This window comes from Martes martes (genome assembly GCF_963455335.1).
Source record: "Martes martes genome assembly, chromosome: 12".
Lineage (NCBI taxonomy): Eukaryota > Metazoa > Chordata > Mammalia > Carnivora > Mustelidae > Martes > Martes martes.
Window position 1 is genome coordinate 73,629,184 of NC_137900.1, and position 27,297 is coordinate 73,656,480.

The 27,297-nt window shown below is 47.9% G+C and overlaps 1 protein-coding gene across 3 annotated transcripts in view; it reads left to right on the forward strand.

The window, feature by feature from the left end:
* The window catches only part of PALM2AKAP2 (PALM2 and AKAP2 fusion), a gene marked incomplete at its 3' end in the record, with an annotated part of 333,400 nt that extends 322,828 nt beyond the window's left edge, over positions 1-10,572 (forward strand). For 2 of the 3 annotated variants that reach the window (XM_080819613.1, XM_080819614.1), the window contains one exon: positions 8,771-10,572. In XM_080819613.1, the coding sequence (XP_080675739.1) occupies positions 8,771-8,869 (99 nt within the window). The remainder of the gene's footprint in view (positions 1-8,770) is intronic. The other variant, XM_080819615.1, reaches the window with a different exon arrangement.
* Between the last annotated feature and the right edge of the window lie 16,725 nt (positions 10,573-27,297).

Below are 27,297 nucleotides of genomic sequence, written 5' to 3' on the forward strand. Positions count from 1 at the left end.
ACACCTAAGCTGCCTGGAACGCTGCCTCGGCTGCTCTGTTCAGCCGGCGCATTGGGGGGCCATTCCTCCTACCACACGGTGGATGGGGCCTGGCCCTCCTCGGTAGCTGCTGCAGACACTCCTGCTGGGGCTCCTTCCCCCAGCCCATGGGACTTCTGCCCGTGAAGTCACCTTGGCCAGCACTTCTCTACAGCCCCACTGAGAACACGGAGTCTCCCTGTAGGTATTTTCTGGGGCCTGTGCTTTTGAGGTGCTTGCTCTTGCTTCCTCCCAGGGAGTCCTCACTGTGTATCAGCGGCCGTGGTGACCGTTAGCTGAGGGGCCCCTGCATCCTGGCACGGGAGGGGAGGAACGAATGGAAGCACTCTGCGTGTGCCCCGCGCAAGTGTTTTCTAAGCACCGGCCGCGTATCTGGTGTGTGCTTTTTGTGCTCCTGTTAGAGGCACACACTACCCACAGAAGTGAAGAGCCCGCGGCCACTCCCTTGGCAGACAGAGCTGGAAGCTGCCTTCGTACAAACTCGGGAGGCCACCGGACTGGCTTCCCCCTTCGCCTTCAGGACGCTACCTGGAATCAACGTTTCAAGGCGCACCTTACCCCTCACTTACTCAAGTGGCAGGCTCCCATCTCAGTTTTTCTCAAGTAAAGAAACATTTTTCATGTTTCTTTGCATGCATGCATAATAGGAAGAAGCCTATTAACTAAGCAGGCTATTAATATCCCCAGATCTTGGATTCAGAGCCAGGTGTTTTGCACTGTCCTTGAGATACAAGAGAACTAAGTTTGTTGTTGTGGGAAACTTAGGAACAGAGCAAAATCTGTGCAGTTCACTATATCCTCTATACCCAGAACTTCAAAAGCCTACTCAATTTGCTTCTAAAGCACGTAAGTGACCATCAGTGACCAAACTTGGTTTTCGTGCCACCTGTTCGTTCACCCCTTAGACCTTTTAATCCCGGGGATCCTTTCTACTGTCTCTCCATGAGTCGCTGGGGAACATGTCAAAGTTTCCCTGTAGGAATGAACAAACTTCATTTGTCTTCCTAGCTGTTTCTGGCCCCTTCTTTAATCATCTCTCCTACCAGAAGGATAATCATAGGGAGCCAATGGATTGCTTGATATTTGACTGTGTCCCTGGCTTCCCTGTCCCAGAAGCTGGTAGTTCTGTTTTCCCAGTGCCGTTCCCATACACTATTCTGAGGGTGAAACCTGACTCCTTAGCTCCTCCCCCGTCTAGAAGCCTTACCTGGATCACCTGAGGCCAGTGTCACCTGACACATGCAACCTGCCAGTATTCTTTCCAGTAAGTCACTTGGCAGCACTATGAGTCCCTCACGCACACTCAGGACCAAACTTCGTGTTTGCTCAGGGGAAGCAGCGAGTTCTTTCTGACCGGAATGAAAAGAATTCTTACTCTCTTGCTGAGGAGAAGGAAGACCTAAAAACAAAATGGGGCAGTTGGCCTGTGTGTGTAGTGATACGGTAGACCCATGGTCCTATGGAGCATGAAGGACAGAAGAAAGAGAAGACAGAGGAACCAAGGGAAGCTATGCCTAGAGTTTTCATGAGTGGTTTTTGCTAACCCCCGAGAAAAACATCCTTACCATTCCAGACAGATTAGTTTTTTCCCCACCCCGGAGCAACAGTGGTCTCTGGAGTCCTGTCCCTGGCTCATTTCCAGCTTAAATCTTCCCACTTTTTAAAAAATTGTATGCCAGACCGAAAGGAGGCTGCTGGCTCCTGAATCCCCTGCCGGGGGATGGTGTGGGGGAAGCTGCAGTATTTGGTGGCCTTTTTCGTGTCCCTGAGCTGGCCCCCGCTTCTGCTGGAAACAAGGTGAATGCTCGGAAAACAACAGAAGACGGCAAGTTCAATCCCAGCTCTCGTTTGGGATATCTCCCCACAAGGCACTGCATCGGGGATCTTACGTCACCTGTGGATGTCTGCTCCTTTCACAGTTGGTGAAAAAGTCAATAACAAGCAACTGGAAAAAGGTCCCTTTTCATGAGACGTGATCCCCACATGGCCGCCCTTGTTACCAGCTCTGACCTTGGGCGGGTGCCACCTGCTGGTTTCCTTGCTCTGTGTGATATGGTCACCAAGGAGTGCCTCCCTGCTCAAGGCTTTGGCCAGGCCCCACTGACTGAGGGACCCCTCCGCTAATTTGGGGGTAGGGACGTTGCTTTCTCCACCCTTAGCCCCGTACCCTGGCTGTTTACCAGCCTCCACAGGGTATTTGTATGAATTAGAAAAAAGCACCTTTTTTCCTGTTCCAGGACGCACCCCCACCACCCTGGGAGGGCAGTGAGCGGACCGAGCTGCAACCCCGTCCACCCGCTCAGCCTGGTTCTTCTGTGCCTCGCGTGCACCACACACCCAGATGCAACAGTCCTGTTCCGATTATGCGTTGCTCTTATCTGGAAGTGTTTTCTTTGTGAAAGTGTCCCCTTATCTGGGCCTGATGGCCATCTCTGGTCCATCCTGTAACACACGATGGGCTGATGAATCATAGTTTCCTAGAAGGTTCCCTGGTGCCTTGCAAAGGAACGATATTTAGGCAAAAGTGTTTTACTAGCCACTTGTTCCCTGAGCCTCAGAAGGGAACGGGTTCTTGAGACAGTGATGCTCTTGAACAAGTTGGTGGATTTGCCTTCCCTTTCTCACTGCAGAGATGCTGGCCTGCACCCAAATGACTGTCTCTTGTAGGCCTTCGGCCCCAACCCCGCTTCTAGCATAGCATCTACTCTTAGAGGGGTTTCTACTCTCCCTCATCCCAAAAATAGTTACTGAGGCATCTTTCAGTCGTCCCTGCCTGTTTTGGAATAAGAGAAGGCCTCACCTGTTCTCCTGGGTTAAGTCAAAGCCAGGGCCTAGCAGTTACTCCTTTTCTAAGAATTCCTCACACACATTCCCCCTCAAACCAAGACACCCTGTGGCCATACTTACTCTGATGGAGTGGATGAGGGAGGCCTGTCCTGTGCCCCACACCACAGGCTCCGTGGGAAGCTTAGCCACAATCAAGGATGTTTCGTGCTGCCCAAATTTCTTCTAGCTGCTCATGCCCTGTGGGGATACAGAAAGAAGTCATCAGCCTAACCATTACAGAACTGTAATTTTTAGCGCTACGCATTAGAAGCCGGTAATGACCACAGACATAGGACCCCACCTAACCAGTCCATGGATGCCAGCAGCCAAGACTGAGAAATGCCTCCAGTGTCCTAAGCTGTGTAAACACAAGGTCATTACCATTACCATAATTCCGTAGAGGCCGCCCAAAGTCCATTCTTGTATGTCCTTTCCCTTAGCTGGCCCATTTTGTTCGGAGATTTTCTTGCAGAGACTTTGAGTTTCCCACAGGAACTAAAGGGTCTTTTTAGTTCCTGCATGATCACCCGACTATCAGGAATTCATCCAGGCCCCCCAAATAGTGACAGGGATGGCTGTGTGCCCTCCCTAGGTGGTGCCATCCACAGTTCGGCTCACAGAATCTGCCCCCACAAACCTGCATCCAAATCAAGTACTTCCTGTGCTTTGGGTCTTCTCTTCGGGGGACAGTGGGCTACGATAGACTGCTGTGGGGCTCAAAGGTACTACAGGAAGAGAAGAGGCTGGTTGGCTATAGATTCTAGCAAATCCAATATAGCCATCGAAGACCTTGTTGGTGGGCAGCCGTCTGCACACAGGGTTGTGGGGAGGACTCTTGTTAATTCAAAACACGGAAAAATGGAAGCAACGAATCTTGAATTAACAAAGTAAGGCTTATCTGATATTCTTATTAATGAACAGCAGGGTATCTGTGTGCTCCCCAAGATACAGTTTTAAATAAACTAATATCAGATGAAGCGAGTGTGGCATGTGTGTGTGATGGCCTCCCCGCCCGCCCCCCCCCCCCCAGCGTGGCACCGGTTTCCAGCTGGGGGGGTGTTGTGCGAGTGTGTCTCTGCTGTGTACTAACCCTGCTCTTTTCCCTCTCTGCCAGTACACCTCTAAGTTACTGTCTTGCAAGGTGACTTCCGAGGTACTTTTCCACTTGTTTGTCTTGGTGTTCCTGCATGCCTGACCCAGGTGCATGGTCTCGTGGTTTGCCATTTCCTGATGTGTTTAAGGAGACGGGCAAGGAAGCAGCTCGTCTCCGTGTTTCTTTCTTCCAGCCTTTTTGGAACTGGGGACTGGGGACTGCCTGGAAATGTTGGGGTAAATGCAAAAGGGCTCCTTGCTGCTGTGCTTTGCTGTGCTGTGTGGTGGGACTGGAGAAGACCTTGCCCTGCTCGTGGATCCGGAAGGGGTCTGCATGCAAGGGCACAGATGTTAGTTTCTTCAGGCACTGATAGCAAAGATACTCGGGTGTGGTTAGAAGACAGTGCAGCTCACGAGGATTGAGCTGTTGATCCAGTCCTTTGGTTGGTTGGTTGGGTTTTTTTGGAAGCTCCTTAAGCATTGAATTTCCAACTCTCCTCCTTTCTTCTACAGTTTTCTTTTACACAGAATTCGCAAATATCTGTGCTATGAAAAGTCACGGTATTTTTCATTTTCCCCTAATTTTAAAATATTTTTCCTTTTTTTTGTTATGGGAAAACACAATGTTTTTGTATTTTTTTCTTTAGAATTTTATTATTTATAAAAGACTTATTTCAAGTATACAGAACTGTAGGGCGAATCATTTGTTCATTCTCTCTGTTAATTTATTGAGGACCTTGTACACCCCAGGCCCTTTTTGAGGTTCCAGAAATAGAGCCTTCGACGAAACCAAGTCCCCAACGTCATGGAGTTGGCATTCAAATGTTCCAGTGATAAGAGATAATAAAACAATAAAGCCCACCCATCCAGGCTTGACCATGCTTATCATTTCATAATATTTGCTTAATATTTTAAATTATTAATATTAATAACAGGTATTAATAATTAATACCAATAATATTAATTTTGCAAATACCATTCGAGCTCCCTTGTTACTTCTCCCCAGCCCCCACTTCTCTCTCTCCGGAGAGGTGACGTTTCTTCAGTTTACCGTTCATCATTTCTATGCATGTTTTTATAGTTATATTTCATATGTTTGTCTACACGGGTGACATCTTGGTTTTTGCATGCCTTAAAACTTTCCAGAAACATATCACATTGTTACATCCTCTGCTCCTTTATTCTGTCTACATTGTTTTTAGATGCGAACACGGGGTTGCTGAGGGCTCTGGCTCATTCATTGTGACTGCTGTATCCTTCCCCACCGAATGAATATATCACTGTTTGTTCATCCTTCTGTTGATGATGTTGGTTGTTCCTCTCTCTCTGTTTCCTTATTTTTTTTGCAATTACAAACAGTGTTTCAGTGAATGTTACGCGTTATCTCTTTGCGTAAGCTCTGGAAGAATTTCTCTCTCCTGGGATGGAAGTACTGGTCGAAAGGCTTTTCCCCCCATCCTCCCGCTCATTACATGCTGCACGTTATTCTTCAGGATGGTTGTGCTTACTTATAGCACAATATATTCTTAAAGTCTCCCTATCTTGCAAAATAATTAACTACCAGAGATGGGAGCTGATGATTATCAGTAATCTTCATTCGAAAGATAACAGTATTCTTTCATAAGATATAAAATGAGTAATGAAATATAAAAGTTATACCATCCCGTGTACCCACCTCGGCGACTAATTGTGGTTCTCATCTCGGCAATGGCAGTGGAAGAAAGAGGTCCTAGGCCCCATCCCCTTTGAGCTAACATAATTAAGAATAACGAAAAACTGGTCAAGTACGTCCGAGGAAGATAACACTGGGCCCAGTCTATCTTCAACTGAAGAGGGCTTACTTAGGAAGACAGAATATTAACATGAATGGAGTCACTGACATTCCTTAACCCCTCTGCCTGTTGTTACCCATCCCCCCAATACAATCGTCTGTGGATTTCTATGAGAAACGAGCGTTTTGCTTGAATTCCTCAAGCACAAGAGACAGAAAATTAATATGTTAGGGGGGTTGTTCAAAGAGAGTTGATTTTTCTCCCTCTCACCAAACCTAAATCTGAATTTGTGAAAATGATAAGCCCTTAAATCAGACTTTTTATTATTATTTTCAAATTTTGTAATGTTTTCCCTTCTCCATCCCTGTGGAATATTATTTTTCTTTCTGTTGCTTCTTCTGACAGACTCCTTACGGGCACTGAGCCGCAGTGCGCCATCGCGGCCTAGGCCATCAGCTCCACACCCAGAATTCTGGGTGCAGACCTCAGCTCTTCCCCCAGTTGAGTAACGTTGGTCAGCGTAACCTCCCCATGCTTCAGTTTTGTCCTATGGGAAAACCAAGTAATGCTAATGTGTATCCCATAGAACAGTCATGGGGATCAAAACAGTAAGTGGCTCACAGTACGTGTGATGTGTTACTATTATGAGAGCTCCAGGAGCAAGTGCTTTTTTTGCCCAAAAACAAAGGAATGGGCTTTAGGTAATAAGGCTAATATATAGGAACTAAAGTATCAGAGCTCTGGATTTTGCTTGAGATTTATAGACAGCACACACATAGGCACATATGACATTACTGTCTTCTGAATTAATTATGGAATAAATGCTCATTTAGATAACTTTCTCCAGGAGCTTGGCCTTTAAATCTTCAAAAGGCCATTGTGGGATGCCTTCAGCCCTGAGCCAGTCCTCATCAGAAGCCTTGGATTACCCGGAGACAGTAACTGGTGTAGTGCTCCTTATAAAAATGCCTTACATCTGAACACTTCATCATTTACAAACCCCTTTCAATAATGATGGAAATCATTACAGTTCGCAAAGTTGCAGAGCACAGAGAACTAGGCCGTACGTACATTGTGTCATTTATTCCTTCGGCCAGCTCTGTACTGTAGCTTTTAGGATTCCCATTTCACACCTAAGAGAACTGAAGCCCAGGGATAAGTGACTTTGCTAAGCTCACACAGTCACTAGGATTTAAATCTAGACATGCCTGGACTTCAGAGTCAGCACTGTCTCTGGAGAATGCCTGCGACCCAGGGCAGGTGCTGTCTCCATCTTGCAGATGAAGAAACTTGAGACACGAGATGCCATGAACAATACCGTGTTCCAGATGGAACTGGAAAGAAAGTGAGGACTTCCTGATCCAGTCCAGTACCCTCTCTCAGTTCCGTGTTACCACCTGCTGACCTTCTAGACGAATCCTCTACTAAACTACACTTCTTTGCCTTACCAGTCTCTTATTCTTAGATATTGAATAAGGGACCGTAGTGTGCTTACACACAAGACCCTGCGACATGGCTTATGTGCTTAACGATGAACATTCATTTAGGAGACATGGCTGAGTGCCTCCTACATGGTAGGTCCAGCTGTCCCCACTGGGGAGCCTGGGGAAGGCTTCCCAGAGGAAAGCACATGGAAGGTCTGGGAAGTCCATGCATTTGTCAGCGTCCAAAGAAGCAGGTTGAGATGGACCCCCAAGTCGTGAATCTCCCTAGAACTTGCTCGTGCCCAAGACTGCCTGCAGCCCGCGTCTCCCTGCTTCTCTGGAGTTGCCCGCCTTTCTGTCCCTTGCCAAAATGATTGTTCTTAGAATAAGCAAAGCCTTCACTGCAGTTGGGATCATCAAACAGTGCCGGCTCTGCTAGACTTTGATGTCAGAACCTGCATGTTCTAAGCTAATGCCACCGTAATTTAAGTGGTTGGCACGCATGGGCTTGCTTGTGGTGCCGAGTCATGATATTGAGTCATTTCTCATATGTTGGCCACCTGAATGTCATCCATCTGGATCTCATCTCGATCAAACCAAAGCCGGAACAACCTGAATGAAGTTTTCCCTCTGGAGTCCACAGAATACTCTGGTGAACTGGAGGGAGGGAGGCCCTGCCCTGATGGTGGTGAGCCTACCTGTCCTTGATTTTGTGACCTTGGATTTCATTGATTAGCACCTGGGCCCTGATGTTGCATCATTATGCTCAGGTTGCTTTGATTGGCCTGGGAAGCTCTTTTTCTTTTCACTTAGTTTCTGTTGGAAGTTGAGTTATACCAAAATAGACTTTCATGATATAAATATGATCCCAGCTTATGTATGTCCACAAAGTTTGACGGATGGAATTCACACTGGCCCAGCTGTTTGGGATTATTTTCTGGTTTGCTTGTTTACAAAGAGACTGAGACAACTGATAACCTGTGCTGTCCAATAGGGTAGTCACAAGGTCCATGAGGATATTAAAATTAATTAAAATTAAATTTTTAGTTTCGCAGCCGCACTGGTCTTATTCCAAGTGCTCCACAGTCATGTAGCTCAGTGGTTACCATGTTGATGACACAGATCCAGAACATTTCCATCAGACAGCACTGGTCGGATAACATGTAGAGAACCACTGTGTTATCGAAACACAACGCAGAGTCAAGTCTAGTTCAAAAACATGTCCAGACTTGTGATGAGCTCTGGATGTTATATGTAAGTATTGAATCACTGACTTCTGCTCTTGAAACCACTATGACACTCTATGTTCACCCACTAGAATTTAAATAAAAATTTGGAAGAAAAAGATGGACATGCAGAACGTTTCAGGGAAATTAAATCTTTTTATATTGAAAACTATGGGTCAAATAGCAAATGAAATTTGGCAATGAAATGAATGCATCCAACTTCATTTCCCGTGTCTCTTCTACCTCCTGGCCATACCAGACACTATTACTTTCCCTTTCTTGGGTGCTGTTGAGAGGGAGAGGACAAAAGAAACGAAGAAGCTGGTTTGTGTACATAGTGAACATCCGTGATCTCTGATTCATTTTTTTTTTTTTTTCCTTCTCTCTTCAGGTCCTTGAGGCCACACGGGTTAATCGAAGAAAGAGCGCCCTGGCTTTGCGCTGGGAAGCAGGGATTTATGCCAACCAGGAGGAAGAGGACAATGAATAACAAACTTTCTTCCACCCAGGAAGCTTCTTTGGTGCTTGGGTTCCCAAGAAACCAAGAAATCCACACATCAAAGCATTTTAATGGAATATTTATTAAAGTGCGAACAAACTCCACAATCCTTATGTAGACCAGAAGCTGCAATGACCAATGATGAAAAATCAAGTGAAAAGAAGCCCACCCATCAAACTCTAGAAACACCCAGGAGTCAAAAGAGAAAGGATTTTTTTTTTTTTTTTTTTTTTTTTTGGAGACTCAAAGAATTACCTGGGTTTGGACCAGTCCTTCGATTCAAAAGGACAAAGCAGTAACAAGTCAACATGGCTGCCACAGGCAGGACTAAGACCAGCCTCTCTGGGTGATGAGGACAAACATTGGTAACAGGGCCACATAGAGCAGTAGAGCCCACGCTGGTGCAAGCCACGGGGCGTGGGGTACTTCCTGCACCGGCTTCCCACCTTCACTCACGGCATCCCAGGTATTGGGATAACTCCGTTTACTCCAGCAGCCATAAAATGAAATGCAATTTTCTCTCTGTCTGCCCGGAAGAGACAATTATGATTCCATTTCTCTTCCATTTAGTTGTTTTTAATCGGGAGCAATCAGTGATGGCAATACCTAAAATCCACCTTTTGGAGACGGTGTTTCTTCATGTTGCAAACACAGTCTATTCTACATGAAGGGGTTGAGAAGGAGGGAGAAAGCCAAACCAAATGGATTGTTTTAGCTTTAGGATCTCGTCTGGTTTGAGTATTGACTAATTTGCTGTTCATGAGAACGCATTTTCACAATTCTGTTTCTCTTCATACAAAAGCTCTATTTAGTGGGCAACAACTATTTTTATGATGGGATGGGGGGAGTGTATCCATGTTTGAAACCTGTACACATTCAACAGTTCGGCTCAAGACGGTAGGGATATTTTTGGAGTGGCAGTAGGGGTGGGAAAAGGGCAAACTCTGCCTGAGGCAGAGGACAGGAAATAAAAACGTGTTTATAGCTATATTTTATATTATAAAATGGGCCTTGGGAGGAAGAATGATAGATTATTTTGGATCAGTCAGAAAGGAAACATTAAAGAAAAGGTCATGAAGGTAGACAGAGAAACAGGGAGGGAGGAAGTGGGAAAATGAGGAAGTAAGAGATACTATTTTTGCTCAGCAACCAGCATTTTTCAGGACGATAAAGAGAAAAATATAGAGTAGAAATTTAAGTGCAAGCTTGGAACCGGCTACAATTCCTAAAGATGGTTGTGTGTGTACACGTATGTGTATGTATGTGTGTGTGAGCGTGTGTGTGCCTTTTGTGTGTTTGGGTAAAGTGTGTGTACGAGGATGAAAATTCCAGAATGATCATGGGACAAGGGTGTACAGTTATTTCCTCCAAAGCTGTTTGCCAGTGTCGGGAGTGAGTGAGAATTTCTTTTTTATGAAAAGGGATATAGAGGCACCGACCTGATACAGTATTTGTAATATTAAACTGACCTAACCTGGTATTTGCATGAGTCGCAATTGAAAAGTTTGGAGCGGTTTTGTAATTTCACATTGAGAAAAGTACCGTATTTATTCTCATGCTTTGTATTCATAGCTTAGTACACTGTGGAGGACGCCAGCTTTGCTCTCTGTCATTTAAAGCAATATGAAAAGGGTATTCCGTAATTGGGTGCCCTGAATTTCTGGATGAGAAACATTTTTAATTCTGGCCATGAGAAAAAAAAACGGACCAGCCTTTTTTTTTGTTTTTCTTCCTATTTCTTTCAAAACTGTGGTTTTTAAAAAAGCAATAATTAAGCCAGACCTCACTAAAATTCTTTTTTGTTTTTATATTGTTATGTCATAAGCTCTGCTATGTTACTCTGATAGGTAGCGATGCCACAACAGTGTGTATGTAGATGTTAGGCACGTTATCTTTGCTTCTCTTAATAGACTAGTGTTGACTTTAGGGGGGAAGGTTTATTCGCAGACCAGCAGTGGGCATTAAGTAAAAATGTACCTGTCTGATACCTCACAAGGATCCTTTCAAACTGCCAAGGGAACCTGCCATTTGAAGCCAAACTCTAGAGATGGGTGGTGGGCACCATCTTTATATGGTTTATTGTCCTGAATATTCTGAATGGATACTCAGCCAAACGTGCTAGCCACCGGGAACCCCACAAAGATCCTTATGGCAAGGAATTCTTTTTCAAGTTGGGGAGCCTGGCATGGAGAGAGGTGTGCCCAGGAAAATGAGGTCTGTGTTAGGTGGGGAGTCCCGACGGGTGAAATGGGGGAGAACCCAGGAAGGCTGCTTTGCCTGAGGATTTCCAGCCTTCCCACGGCAGGCACAGGACTGAAAACAGCTGGGACAAGAGCTTCATGGGGGCCCCGGGGGCACAGTGGTAGCTAGGATGGCTGGTGAGTGAAGTGGTTCTAGGTGGGGCACCAAAAACGGAACATGCTTCATGTTTTCTGGACTGACTCTGCCTCTGGTAGTGAAACAGACGTGATAGAGACAAACACCGTCTTTTCACAAGATGAAACAGCCCTCAGGACCGACCTGCAGGTTTTTGCTCGGTTTTGACGGAAGCCGTGTACCCACCCACTTTAAAACCGACATTTGAAAAAGAGAATTTGCTGCGGATTGAAAGCTTAGGAGGTCACACAATTAATGGAATCGCTCTAGAGGCAGACCAGTTGGCCACTGACTCCAGCTGATCGAACCAGAAGCATGAATCACGTTGTGCAGAGTTCTAGAGCCGATCCCTTGGTGCGTGCTCCGTGCGTCGATAAGGCAACAAATGCAGAGTTTCCGTGACCCTCCTATCGTCACAAAGCTGCTTAACTGTGGCGCCTCCATCTCCAGCCTTTGCTTGTTCCCTCTGCTGCCTTCTGATGACTGATGGCTATTTCCTGGCTCCACTCACTTCCCATCCTATGAAAATGTAAATTACAGTTCCCTTGGAAGAGCCAGATTTTCTCTGAGCTCTTGAGTTTTTTACTCCTTCAGAAAATACGGGGCTTTGTACATCGCACCATGCTAGACTCTGGGATCCCAAATGAACCCCTTTAACCTTCTGAAGATGTAGCAGACCCCTGGAGGAGAGTCATTCCTGCGTAATCCATCTAGAGGAAGAGGCTTGTCCCGAAAATCAGCCTCTGATGCTCGTCCCTGCCCCCAAATAGCACGCAAGCTTGTTAATCTCAACTATAACAAATGTTTAGATTCTGTAGATGTTAAAAGCTTTCCTGAAAGTGTTCCTTTCCACAGTGTTTATAGATGTTCACTTTCCTCGGGGGCTGATTAACTACTGACACGCCTTGGCTTTCTCATCCAGAAATTATGGAAACAGGGTCTGTCAGTGGTAGGAGGCGGGGCTGTGTTCCACTTGGTTGACACAATGCAGTTTCCTTGCCTCTTCACAACTCTGCATGCTGCCTACCCTCGACGATGACATATAAGCAGTATATAGATCAGTGTCCACATATACACACAATACACACACACACATATAAAGTGTAACAAGAAACACTAAAACAGTGTCGACTCTTGTCTCTGAAGACAATTAAACATTTTTCCAACTAAAGAATGGATGTTATTAAACTATGTATTGAAAAAAAATAGCCTAAGTGTTTAGAGATGGTGACTATATCCAGTTTTAGTGACAGAACCAATTTCCTGAATTTTAAGCATTCAGTGAGTGAGCTGCCAATATTGATTTTGTGTTGCCCTGGACCCAAATGACTTTTTTTTTTTTTTTTTTTTTTGAGGAGGAGGAGAGTGGGAAAGCAGCAATACTGTGTTTGAAAATTATACTCTGTATCTGGCTCTCCTGTGTATGTTAACCACTTAAATGTTATTATCCTGCTTTGGTTTTATAGTGATTGTGAGGCATTCAATGCAAGTATACAATTATTTTCTCATTAAAACCCAGTGTGTGCTGTGTTTTTATAACCCACGGCTGCTTGTTTGAGTGGGGGTGGGGGGAGGTCAGAGGCCAGATCTGCCACGCGGTGGCACGCCCGCACACCCTTGGCCTTGACTTCTGTGCAGCAGCACCCGAGTCTTGCATATTTGGGACGGAAAAAGCAATACTAGCTGGTGGGGCATCCCTGTAACAGGCTGTCCCAGTCCCCTTTTTGGGATGCTGTCTCCGGCTGCCCCAGCTAGAGCCTCGAAACCTCTGTTGGGACCCCAGGGATGTACAGGGCTTCCGGATCAGGTAGGTAGACTCACAAAGTCAAAGGGATGGCTGGGCAAACAGCAGGACAAATGGTAAAACTCAAGTTTCACAGCTGGCTCTCGGGCTCTAATTTTTCTTATTACGTTTCCAGCACCTGTATTGGGCTCCCCTCCGAAGAATGGAGAATTTCAGACTTTGAAGAGCGTGCGCAGATCGCAGGTTCATCAGAAAGCTCCCTCTCCAAATTTCCTCCTGTCCTCCCATCCCCCACTGCTCCCCGAGCAGCCAGCTGCTTCATTCACTATCCAGCCCCTCACAATTACTCACGCCCCAGACCTTGTGTCTCCTGCTCCCCCCCCCTCCCCTGCGCCCCGCACCACCCCACCCCTCTCCTTGGAGTCTCTTCCTCCATCTCTCCCGGTGTATATGACTTCTTCCAACCTTCTGAGACAGCGAAGTTGTGATCAGCTCTGAAATCAGTGTCCTGGTCCTCTTTGCCTCTGTCACTGCTAATATCTGAGAGTGCTGGCAAAGCCAGGGGTGTCAAGGTACACAGGACAGGCACTCAGAATGGGAGGCAAAGTCTAGGATAGTCCAGGTAGAAGGAAGGAGTCTCACTGAGGAGGCTCTTACCAAAACCAATGGGAGGCATTAAAACCACTAATGGGTAGATGGCGGGCGTGCAGGCTTTTTGCTCTCTGACCGAGACCTCCTGTCCCTACGCCACTTTGATCTCCCCTGTACTTATCGGCTGTCAAAGAGACAATCACTGGGGGACACATGAGGCCATGAAGCTACCTCTGAGCATTGCTCATTTTCATTATGGGATGCCTGTGTCACAAGAAAGTGTGGTGGTTATGTCCCTCCCTACACAGAACCCCCACAAAGCTTCAAACCAGGCTGCTGGGAACACAGAGAACAAATAGGGAATTCAAAGGGATACTTTAAAAGGTTTGAAAGGTCTAAGAAGACACAAAGGCAAAGAACAGGGCCTCCGAAAATCCCCGGAGATGGCACACCAGCAATTTCAAAATGTTGCCCAAGCATTCAGATGTTTACTTCCCGAAAAAGAAGAATGCGTAATAAAGATTTTTTTTTTAAATTCTGCCATGATCTAGTGTTCTCAGTGTCCATTAAACTTGATGGGAGAATTACCCGGCTGCTTTGTGCTCAGTTCACAGGTGGTGGGCTCTGAAAACCTAGGATGCCTCTGTGGGTACCCCCAGAAGAGTAAAGTCACAAATCTCTGTTTCCCCTGTTGGTTTGGTTATTCTCCGCCCACCCACTGAGACCACATTCTGCCTCCGCAGTGGTCTTCAGCTCCTAGCAGCAACGTGCCTCTGGGGAGCGCGGCTTCTCCTGCTTCAGCAAATATCTCTGTCACCTGGAGGGCTCGTTAAACACAGACTGGGGCCTCATATCCAGGGCTTCTGATTCAGTAGGTCTAGCGTACGCAGCCGAAGAATTTTCTAACCCGTCCCCTGGAGATGCCGCGGCTGGTCGAGGAACCCCAGTCTGAGAATCACCGACCTAGAGTAAGTAATGAGTAGGGTCTGGGCATACAACTTAACGTTTGAAAACGGGGGAACGGACGCCTGATTTATAAGCTGCAGATCCCGTCACAGGTGGTCCCAGGTTGTTTTGAATATTTGGGGGGGGGGGTTGTGCCTTTACCCAACGCGCCAACTCAATGCTTTGTGGGTCTTGGCGAACCAGGGCGTCGATTCCATTCAGACTTTCCAGGGGAGCCCCCCTCAAAGGGCTTGAGCAAATTAAAAAGAAAATGTCAGGAAAGTGGAATATCTAGATATATTCAGACTCTGATTTCAGGGTAAGAACAAGGGATTCATTGGACCTTTGGAAGAAGTTTTTATTGTGTGGGGGGATAGCAACGTCAGGACCCCGTAAGGTTTTTTGTTTGTTTGTTTTTAATTAACATGGCTGCATAATTTGAGATGAGATACAAAATAAAAGGCAATCCTTCTTGGGTCTAAAGCAGCACTTCTCAATTCTGACTCCATCTGAATCACCTGGAGAGCTTTAAAGTTTGGGTTCAGTTGGCCTGGGCTGGCGATTAAAAAGCATCCCAGGAGGCTAACCCGTGGCAAGCTTGAGCAGTACTGCCCCGGGCTGTGGCTCCCATCTTGGCTGCACCCACACAGGGTCCCCTGGAGTTTGCTTTTAAGATACCGGCACTTGGGCCTCATTCTCAGATATTCTGGTATTTTGTCTTCATTGGGCTCAGACATGGCTATGAACGTGGGCGTGTCTTAGCAGCTCCCCAGGTGTTTCTAACTTGCAACCAAGGTTGAGAATTGCTAGCCTGGTGGAGAAATGTGTTTGCCTCATGGCCTGAAAGTTCTTGAGGGCAACCTCAAAATGAAATGAATAAAAGGCCTTAAGGGGCTGAACCCGCCCATCTCATGGGTCCCAGGAGGCAGAGGGCAGTGTTGGGGGCTGAGGGAGGGGCTTTGCCTCAGCTCTCCTCTCTTCAGCCCTCCTCTGGCTGACAGCAGGCCCAGCTGTTCAAACTTTTGGGTGAACTGAGGAATGCAAAAGCTACAAGGGAGGCATGTTCTAGCTTCTATTAGCTGCACACTGAGAAAGAGCCCAAATGGACACAGGGTTATTTCTGGGAGATGAAGCCATGATCTTTAGAAGCATTTGCTGATTTCTGTGGTATAAATATTCCTACAGCAGCTGATTGCAAGATGCCAATGGTTTAACAACTGTTTTGCAAAATCCCTGAATATTGAATAATTGGTGGAGATCAGAAAACAGACAGGATAACCTAGAGGTCTGGAGCTAAAGCCCCATTAACAGAGCCATCATTTGCCTGAATGTTCTGAACCAGTCACAGCAGGTAGCAATCAGGGGCTCAGGACTGTGACCATCTCTTTGTATGGTAGTGATACATCCCAGAGAGCAAAACCACCCAGCCTAGGTCTAGTGCCCACTCCTGTCGCCAAAGGCTGTGGCAGGAGGAGGGGGAGGAGGGGTGCTGGGAAGACCGCATACGTGACACCAAAGAGCCTGTGTTGTGCACCATGGCCTTGGACGTATAGTATTTCCACGGCTAGTGTCAGCGTCTGACAGACCTCTGGGATCAGACAGGCACCTCAGACTTGGGACCCACCACTTTTTCAGCAGAACCTTTGACCATTTGCTTATTCTAGACTGGATTTCTGACTTCTAGAGTTGCTGTGCAGAATGAATAGAAATGTTTGGGACAGATGAGCTCAGAGTTTACTTCCTGGAAAGGGCTGCCTTCCGTCAGCAAATACTTATTGAGTGCCTACTATGAGTCCAACGCTGTGCGTATAAGAACAAATGAAAACGGGGGTTGTCGGGATGGTTTCCACTGGGATTGGGGGAGCTCTTTCCATAAGGAATGTGGGGACAAAGCTGCTCCAAAGTCGGGCACTGTGTCCACACCTGCCTGTTAAATCGGGCCATCCTGTGCCAGTCCCACACTCTCTTAGCATGCTTTAAATTTTTCCCCTTAGGGTGGGAACCATGTAACTGCAGTATTCTTCTGGGCAAGAGAGAGGGAGATCCAAATGAAGAGATGTTTAGGAAAAGCCACAAACATTCCAGAACGCATGGCGGGGGGGGGGGGGAGGTCGGGGTCAAAAGGCGCTAGGAACCTGCCAGGAGACACCGAGGAAGGAACTTCCTGCAAGACCCGGAGGGTGGTTCAGTCGCCTCTGGGAAGGATGGAGTTTCTCACCTCAAAGGGGGTTCGCCTTTGCCTGCAAGCATGAAGTGTGGCCACGAGGTGGCGATGGTCTCTAGGGCGAAAGCCGCCTCCCCAGCCGCGAGCCACCCCCGGGGGAGTCAGGACGTTTTCCCACTCTGAACACAAAACAGGAATCCTTTGAGATCTTACACGCAGCTACACCAAAAACACCAAAATGGAAGCCACCACGTGTGCAATGCTATGCGGAGGCCAAATGTGGCCCTTTACTTACACTCACATGTCGGCGGAAAGCCGGCCGCCGCCAGCAGAGGGCAGCAGGCCTCTACCTGAGCGCTTCCAAGAGCCGGCTCTGGTAGGTTCCTTCATCCGTCCTTGGCAATACTCCTTTGAGGTACATACTGTAGTATCGTCTCCGTCTTACAAAGGAGAAAACCCACCCTCAGAGAGTCTGAGTAACTTGGTGCCCGTGACAAGTCTACGGGTGGAAGGAGGATTCAAATCCAGGCGGTCGGGGCCAGAGCCTGTGCTCCTACCTCCTCAACTTTCCTTCTTGAGGGCTCGATTCAACAGCAAACAAACCTCCTGCCTTGGTCCCGGGCCAGCTCTGCTTTCTGTCAGACCGGTAGAGCCTGCGCTTAGCGCAGACCAGAGCCAAGAGGGAGATGGCACTACTGGGGGCTGGAAATTGGGGGTGTCATCCAAGTCAGGGCAATTGAGGGGGGGTTGCACTGACAGTCCACTAAAAAGCCACTATTGTCACAAAGAGCCAACACATGCTGAAATTCTAGTTCTTTCCAACGAGACACCGTGGTTTGCCGTGTTAATTATCACGAGTGCCTACTGAGTCATGCAAATGTTCTGGTGGGCCAGAGACATGATCTCCAGCTCTCTCTTGCCTGCAGGATGTTTTCCTTGGCTCCTGCTGTCCCTGTGTACACACACACACACACACACACACTCTACAGAGTCACTCTAGTTCTAGATGTCTGCTTCTGGACTGGGTGGGGTGAAGCTAGACTGTCGACGAAGAGACCCAAAAATTAAGTCAGTGTCTGAAGGAACATAGTTTCTCTCTCACATCATAGTCCAAGGGGAGCAGTCAAGGTCAGAGGGCAGACTTATTTAAGTTGGCTTCTTTCTCATCCTGTTCCTCCATCACCCCCAGGACCTGCGGTCATGGGCATGGTCCAACTTTAGGAAATGGTGAGATGCAGCCAAGCCACTTGCTGAAAACATAGGTGCACCCGTTCCCTGGCTCCTCGATGGCATTGAGACAGACAGTAGACTGGCTTCTAGAGATGAGGAAACTATTTCTAGAATTTCCATTGCTGCCACAGAAGCTGGCAAGGGAACAACCCAAAGGCAGCCTAAAGGAATAAGCTATTAAAAACGTGATTAGGGTGGTGTAGCCTCTCCCAGTCCATGGTCCACGTCTAGCATAGCTTTTTCCAGAGTTATGACAGCACAACCTTTGGGGTGACAAATAGTGACAAGGACAGATGTGAGGAACAGAGAATTAGAAAGCCCCCTAGACTCATCAGAATCTCCCTTGTCTTTTAACACAAAGAATAATGCTCACAGAGATACGACTGTGGAGCACGGGGTGTTTTGACCCTTTAAGGCTGACCATGTTGCTGTGTTGTGCCTAAGGACTAGCTCACTCTAAGAGATGTCCACTGCAAGTAGACCTGGGGCTCCTAGTGCTCAGGCTCTTTGCGTGTGCCCTAGTGGTGAGGTGGGACCTGGAAGACTCAGTAAGGGGAAGACCAAGGAGACTGTCCCCAAGAATGTCAGACGCCTTCTGACGTGTGTCTCTTTTCCCTGGGACAAGGCTGCCTGAGCATAAAACATTCAAATCCTGTGATTCTTTCAGCCGCAGAACATTTGAAGTCATGAACGTGTAATTAACACACATTATCTTTTCGATACATCCTCATCATCTGTTCTTAATGTCACCTAAACCCTCTGCTTGCGCAGGGCACTTGGTCCTTGGCAATCCGCCTGGTGACCTGGAAAGGAAAAAGCTCATGATAGGGGGCATAATGAGGGCTCTCGGATGTAACTCCCCGGGTTCCATAAATATGACCAAAGAGAATTCCAGTGCTCTGCCCGACCTGTGTGTGAGGCAGCACAAAAGGTATCCCGCAGGGAATCCATCACCTGCAGGGAGGAGAGAAGGGACACCATAGAGCAGCTCTCCCAGAAGGAAGGCAGGTATGAAAAGAGACGAGAACCAGAATAGAGCCACGTGGGTGAGACAGAGGGATGGGCTCAGAGATGGCCAAGACGGAACCAGAGGGTTTGCTGGGGGAAGCATACATGTCTTTAAAGAAATTACAATTCCCTGAGGTGAAATTCACATAATATACAATTAATCATTTTTAAAGTGAACAAGTCAGGATGCTTAGTCCATTCCCAATGTTGGACCATTTCACCATCTCTCTCTAGTTCCGAAACATTTTCATCCTCCCCAACAGAAATCCCATCATCGTTCAACAGTCACTCCTCAGTATCCCTCCCCCAGCTCCTCGCAACCACACATCTAATTGCTATCTCTGTGAATTGGCCAGTTCTGGACATTTTGTGTAGATAAAATCATACAGTATGCGACCTTTTGGATCTGGCTTCTTTCACTTAACGTAATGGTTTCTAGGTTTGTCCCGTTTATAGCAGGTGTTAGAGCTTCTTGCCGTCTTAAGGCTGTGTGGTATTTCCACTATGTGGACAGACCACATTCTGTCTCTCTATCCATCCATCCACTGGTAGCCCCTGGAGCTCTTCCCACCTTTCGGCTCCTTTGAGGAGTGCTGCTGTGAACAGACATAGACATGTACCTACTTGAGTCCCCAGTTTTGGTTCTTTGGGGCCCATACCTAGGAGTGGGTTTGAGGAATCACTTGAAAAATCTGGTTTAACCCCATCCATAACTTCCAACCGCACCCGTGTCAGGAGTCGGGGATTAGCAGAGGGTTGTTGGAGAGAAAGTTGAGTGAGTTCAGAGCCCCACCCCCGCAGAGGGGGTCAGGGGGTCTGCCTCTCCACTAGCTGAGGGAAAGGGATTTTAGGGCTCCTCAAGCAGCTTGTTGTGTGTTCTCTGAAGATCAGGGAAATGGGGAATTGGTCAGCTTCCTAACAACGTAGGAAAGGGAGCTGGCTGTGTGCATTAGAGCTCCTCCCTAGAATCTGTGGGCACGACGCATGGTGCAGCCATCCAGTGGAGCAGAGGTGGGTCGCTCATTCAAGAGGTGTGTGTTTCCTTAGATCCTGCATGTGGGGCTGCCCAGAGAGGGGCTGAACAACAGCAGAGAGAAGCTGGAGGTTCACCCTCTGCGCAGAAGAGGACGAGTTCCAAGCAGCCATTTGGAGCGGAGTGCATCCTCCCTCCCCTGTCAAAGGAAGATCCCAGCGAGGAGAAGGTGGTTCTCCAAAACCAAGAAACGGAAAATGTTGGCTCTAGCTCCTTCCCTGCTCATCTCCGGGTCGTATTAGTCAAGTAAGGTCTTACCTCACCTCCCTCCCTCCCAGCCACCATCTACTCCAAGCCCTGGAGAAGATAGAAATCTCTCCAAGGAACTCAGGAACTCCAGGTAGGTGAGCCCTAGCCAAGCCCTAGCCAAGTTTCCCACGTTCCCACTGTGGACAGAGCTACAAAGGAAGAAGTTTTCCCTTTGAATGAAAGCAGGAATCTTTTCTTTTTTAAATGACACGGGATAGAATGCAATAAGTTCTCAACCGAAAAGGTGTTTTGTGACTTCGCGGCCAGAGTCCTTCCTATTTCTGTGAGTGATCAGAAATGCTACAAGCCCAGCTGTGAATTTCATCCATGACCACGGATTTTTTTGTTTTGTTTTGTTTTTTGTGTGTGGGTTTTTTTGTTTGTTTTTATTTATTTGACAGAGAGAGAGATCACAAGTAGGCAGAGACAGGCAGAGAGAGAGGAGGAAGCAGGCTCCCCGCTATGCAGAGAGCCTGATGTGGGTCTCGATCCCAGGACCCTGACATCATGATCTGAGTTGAAGGCAGAGGCTTAAACCCCTGAGCCACCCAGGCACCCCTGGATTTTGTTTTTAATAAAACCAAATAATATATTAAAACGAGAGCAAACAATACAGACCAGAGTGGTTAGGTAAGATTTGGTGCTGGCATTTTAATTCTCCAGGTTTCTGGTCATCATTACCATAGTATAAATTCGCTGGAGAAGGGTGTGGTGTTAAGAACCAAAATTTCTCAGGTTCACTGAGTTGAGTGTTGCTTAAAAAGTGAATTTCTGACTTAGTCTTCCCCTCTTCCTCTGACTCCGTTTCTGTGTGCACCACCGTTTGTGGTTTATGATTCAGATTTATAACTATAGCCCACGAGGAGTGCCTGTGCAATGTGTTGGAGCTTTACTTACTCTCCTGAAGAACAAAGCATGTGACATTCCTACGTACCTGACCCTTGTTGCAGCACAGAGCCTGGTATGCGGAAACCGTCTGGTACCTGGAAACAGTGTGTTCTCTCTCCGTCAGCAGACTCTTCACACGGTAACCTGCTATGTAACCCACGACGATGGCCTCACCCGAGCTTCAGTGGCTGGCTTGACTCCACAAGGGGGCGATTAGAAAAAAAAGGGAGGGGGCTCTGTTCCCTTCCTAGGTGGCTTCCAGGGGACACTTTTCTTCCCTGCCCCTCTTTAGCCCAGAGTAGGAAAAGGGGACCAAAAGTTAGTAACCAAACTTGTCATGGTGGCACAGTCTCTCCCAAACCAGTAAGCAATTCTTCAGCGTCTCTATGCAAGTGCTTGGAACACTGACTCGGGATCTTTTTTTGCTTAAATCTAGAAGAGGGAATCTAGCAAATGGGTTGCATGCAGGGGACAGTCTGTGTCATGACCCATGAGATGGCATCCGAATCACGTGGAGGACTTGCTAGGACACACTGTGCAGCCTCACCCCCAGAGTTTCCAGGTCAGCAGGTCCGGATGGGGCTGGATGATCCCCATTTCTGACCTGTGCCCAGTGAAGCTGGTGCTGCTGGCCTGTGGGCCATGGTGCTTGGTGCTCAACGGGGGCACCAGCAGTGACCCCAATTGCTCCTAAGTTAATCACTCTGAAATTTTTAAAGTGTTTTAAAACACTCTGAAAATAACTCTTTGCCCACACTCCTCCTCCCTAGAGAAATACCACAGAGAGTGCTCTCGGAAGCATTTTGCCCGAACTGCCCCAGACCCTTGCCCAGAAGTGTTTTTCATTGTGATCATTGAGTTCGCTCTCATTTGTGGATGGCTTCTAGCTCATCTCAAGAAGAATCCTGAAATTACAGAACCCTGCAGCCAGCAGCGACCAATATGTTTCTGGTTCCATGTATGGAGAATGGTGCACAGGTGGGCTCTCGAGGCAGTCCAGAGTCCCCACATAACTCTCCCCTAGCACAGAACACAGTCGGACCTGTGTATTGGTAAGAGGATCAATGATCCTTCTGCTCAACTTTCTTTTTTAGAGAAGCCCCAGAGGCAGGGGTAAATGTTCTCACCCACAAAACTGGGGTGATGCAATAAGCATGGGCTATAGAACAGCCCCCTCCCTGCTGCCCCTCCTTAGGAAGTCAAGTAGAAGTGTGGGACCCAGCGGAGATGGGACATGAAGATTCAAACACTGTGCTTGGTCCCACAGAGAAGCCTCTGTCCCATGAGAAACTTTGAGCCTCTGCTTTGAAATCCATGTGGTGGTAAGGTAGTGGGTCTGAACGCTGACCACACATTAGAATCACCAGGGAGAGCTTTCAAAAAGTGCCCGTGTTCCACACCAGCTGGTCTAGACAGGTGTCTGTAAAAAAAAAAAAAAAAAAGAAAAGAAAAAAAAAGAAAAGAAAAAGGAAAAAAAAAAGGAGGGGGGTGAGAATTTAGCAGAGAGAAATGAAAACAAATGCCACCAAAGGACATGTACAGCAAACAATATTGGCTTTATTCATGACGGCAAAAAAATGGAAACAGGACAATGGGAAAATATGGTTGGTTACTGGGAAGGGACTGAAGGGAATTTTCTAGAATGCTGGAAATGTTTATCTTGATCTATGCTGTATGTGTGTATATCTATCTATGAAAATGGTGTGTATCTTTAAGATATATACTAAAGATTAGTGCACTTCCCACATTATACACGTTTTATGCTTTGATTAAAAAGTAAACTATAGAATATCAATGCTCTGGCCCTAGTCCGGAGACTGTAATTTAACTGGATAGTCTCCAAGCCCCCGATGATTCTCTCGTGCAGTCGGGGATGGGAAGCACTGTCTTCGAGAACAGGGCCCACCCAGGTAACGTGCCTTAGGCTGGAGGGGTCAAAGGGGACCCCTGCTCGCATGTGGGCCAACTCACCAAGGCTTGCCACAGCGAGCACTTGTTTTGAGTCTCCTTTGCATGCACACACCCTTTAGGGACGGGTGGTGATCCTTGGGTGGTCAGGGGTCTTCCCATCAATTTTGCCGGCATGGGTAGAGCTCAGCAGAGAGGAACCTGGGGTCTGGGGGAAAGTCTCCCCTAGTCCTCAGATTGTGTGTGTGGCCACATGTGCGGCGGGCAGAACCTTAAAAGGAGCGAGCAAGGGTCTGCTATTGGGGGAGGATCTGGCAAGTGAAACCTGAGCCTGGCGGGGGCAGGTGTCCACGGCTGGGGCAGGAGCAGAGATGGGCTCTCTCAGAACCCTCTAACCAAGAGAGCACCGCGCTTCTTGTGAAGGAGAGCGGCTCCTGCGTTGGGATGATATATGCTAATCAGATCTCACATTGATTCTGAGGGAAAGCTCGGGCTAAAAGCACTTGAAGTTTGGGTTGGCAGAAGGTGCCACCAGCAACTTTTCTCTTCCTTCTTACCCTTTCTTGGCCGAGGCTGAGAGGCGAGGCTGGCATGCTGCCCGGCCTTGGTTATGATCCTGGACTTGAGGAATTCAGGGGGTGGATTAAAACAGCCAGGTGGTAGATTCATCAAGGGACAGACAAAGGGGAGATAAAAGGATTAAAAATACATAGTGAGAGTATTGTCTTCCCCGGACAGAAGTGAACGGGAAATCTCAATGCAACTGCCACAAACCCAGAGCCAAGGAATAAAATTGAAATGTTCAGTCCCTTGAATACTGTTTCTAGGAAGCGTATTGCTCATTCTGTGGAAGACACGTCATCACAGCAGTGGGAAAAAAAATAATCAACTTCAGGAATTTATGCACAGATGGAAAATGTGGATGCTGAGTGAGTTAGGTCTTTCTCAACAATAAGGAGGAGACCTAAAGGAATGCTCGTGCAAAGTAGGGGTAACCAATGCCTGGAAGGCTAGAACAGGGTTAGGCGTTAAGAAGCAGAGTATTTCGGGGCACCTGGGTGGCTCAGTGGGTTAAAGCCTCTGCCTTTGGCTCAGGTCATGATCTCAGGGTCCTGGGATGGAGCCCCGCATCAGGCTCTCTGCTCAGCGGGGAGCCTGCTTCCTCCTCCCTGTCTCTCTGCCTACTTGTGATCTCTGCCTGTCAAATAAATAAATAAAATCTTAAAAAAAAAAAAAAGCAGAGTATTTCGAAAATGTCTTAGGGTTCTCTCTGGCCTTCCAGATAGAAGCACCAATTTCACCATAGTTTTCAAGTCAGAATATTTCAAGAGGATTTCCTAGCTATGATGATGTAGAAGTAAATGAAGGGAAGGAATCAGAAGGAAGCAGTTGAACATAGTAGTGTTGAAAGAGAAACTGAGGCGTAGTAAACATTTAAGGAGTTTATTTGAGCAAAAATCTACTCAGATCCGCTAGCTGCAGGCTAAAAGTGGTTAGGGGTGCCCTAACCAACAGGAGCTCAGGGACAGACTTTCATACAGCTGACAGGGAAGCAACATGAGGAAATTACTGATTGATGATAACCCAGTGCCTGGTCGGTTGTGTGTGACTGGTTGTCCTTGGGTTTCAATTTTGTAACCTAGAGACATCATAGTTGGATTGGGTTTGCTTCTCTTGCAAAGGTGGTGGTGGGTCATGGGTGCAGAGACAGCTTCTGCCTGTGTACCCAGGCCCCGGCTGGGCCAGCAGAGAGGAGATGAGACCGGGGCACTCAGGAAAGAGAGGTGGAACTCTGATGCATAGGGGGTGGGCGGGCTGGAGCTAGGGGAGGGTGTCTGTCATCTCCAGGAGCCTGTGGGGCCCCCACATGTCCACACCAAGCCCACAGACCATGAGCTAGCCGAGGGAAGGCAGACCCAAAAGGCACCACAGCCAATCACGTAAAGAGCCCTGTGCTTTCTCTGCGCCTTCCAGCCTCACGCCCAAAGGCTGTACCCTCGGAACAATAGAGGGCTGTAGGAGCAAGGAGACCAGGTCCCGCAATGCTGGCCTTAAAGGTATGTGCAGTCCGGCTGTGCTGGGGCAGGGAGGGAGGTCAGTAGGGTCCGACTTGAGTGAGAGATAAGAACTCGGGATGAAAAGTTAGGGAATCAGGCTGAGGTGGCATGAGGCGAGGCTGCCCCCTAGTGGGGACGCATAGAATTGCCAGCTAATGCCAAGGACCCTCCTGTCCTTGCTCCTGCCCCCAGGAGCTATGGTCACCTCATGTCTAACTCAGCCAAGGTCATGTCTCCCAAAGGCAATGCTGAGACTGGAGCCCAGAAGACGGAAGCCTATCACCAGCAGCACGTCGAGGTGTCCTCGCTGTGGTCGGAAGGTTAGGAGGCCCAATGTGGGTTGGTCTCCAGCTGCCAAGAACCTTCCTCTGCTAGCACCGTGGAGCGTGTGGGAAGAGGTTAGCTCCAGTCCCGCCCAGCACAGGAGAGAGGAAATCAGAGCTGTGGGTGGTATGACAGCCCAGACTCAGCTGAGCCCTTTGCCCGAGCACATGTGCCAGCCCATGGGTTGGTAGAAGTGCGAGTGTGATTGAGCAACAGGGGCGTGGTTCTGGTCCAGTGCTCGTGGCAGAAGCAGCCTTGTGGGAAGAGGGAGGACTCCAAAACAGCACTGCTCTTGCCCTCTCTCCCTTCAAACTCTCTGAGGGGAACCCTTGATCCTCAACCACCATCCAACCACCACCACCCCCGCCCGGTCCCGAGTATGAGAACGACTCAGTCCCAGGGAAGGCGAGGCCTCTGGGGCAAAGGTACCTCCCTGTCAGGTCAGCCGCGATGGCAGGCAGGTAGTTGGCTCTGACCTGAACTTGGTGACACTGACCTGGCCTGTTCTTGGCTGAAAAGTTCTACCACTCAGGGATTGCCTCTTGGACTCTGGCCTTTCATTCATTCATTCATTCATTCATTTTTTTGAGAGGGTGCAGGGGCAGGGTAAAGGGAGAGGGAGAGAGAGAGAGAATCTTGAGCAGACTCCCCCCTGAGTGTGGAGTCTGACGCAGGACTCCATCTCACGACCCTGAGACCACGACGTGAGCCGAAATCAAGAGGCGGCCGCTTATCTGACTGAGCCACACAGGGGCCCTGGACTCTGGCCTTTTAAACCCCTGCTCCAGAAAAAGCAACTTCCGAGTGAGGAATGTGGATCTAGAAAAGGGCTCTGTGGGAGGCTTGCAGTTCGGGGAGTGACCCGTGCCATGTCTTGCCTCTCAAGGTCTGTACCTCCGCGGCACCCCGGCTCTCCTTTTCTCCTCAGCCAGGGTCCTGCTCTTCAGTGTCTGATTGGAAAAATCCTTAGAGACTTTTCAATTAAATAAATTGTGCATGTTCAGGATTCATTCTGGACCCTGTCTTCTCTCCGTACTCGGTAGAGGTCCGCTGGTGTTCCTTTGTCCTTTTCAGTACCTCCACACGCTCATGCCACTTACACTCATGTCCAGTCTGGAACTTTGGTCTCAGGTGTCCACTGGCCCATTTGATATCTGCATCTGTGTGTCTCATGAACATCTCAAACTCAGGATCCCTCCAACTGAACCTCTACTCCTCCTTCAGTAAATCCATATGCAATGTACCCACTTTCCCCCATCTCTTCGGTTCCTACTCATGCTTGAAATAACAGCATCTTTCCCACTGAACTTGCCTTGGCCATTTTCCCCCTGGTGTTGCCTCTTAATGTGACCCTCAACTCATTCTCCATAGAAGGATCAGAGTAGTCTGGTTAAACTACAAATTAAATCATTGTAGTCTCATATGTAATGTCATACGTAATATGTAACTCTCTTCATGGCTACTCTCTGTATTCAGGATGAAATCTATCTGACCCCCGTCGGCCACGCTCGCCATTAGTGCCGCTCACCCGTGCCTTCCATTTCCTCTCTCCTTCCAGGCACATGGGACAACTGCATATCCCTGAAAGCGAAGATAGGACCGTGAGACTTGCTTTGGGCAATGTAATGGAAGTAGAAGTGATTTGAAAGCTGGTACATGACGATTCGTGAGGGCACTTTCTTCTCCTGCTACAGCGATTAGGGAAACCAGTGTTGATATTGTAGGGATTTGGGAAGTTCGCCCAAACCACATGGACTTTTTGTGAGTCACAACAGTCTCATGTTGTGAGATGGAACGGTTTGTTTCTGCAGCAAAACACAGTCTATCCTGACTAATACATTGTAGAAAGAGGGGTTACATGTGGCAGTCCTCTTCAAAACAAAGCAAAGGACAAAGGTTTTT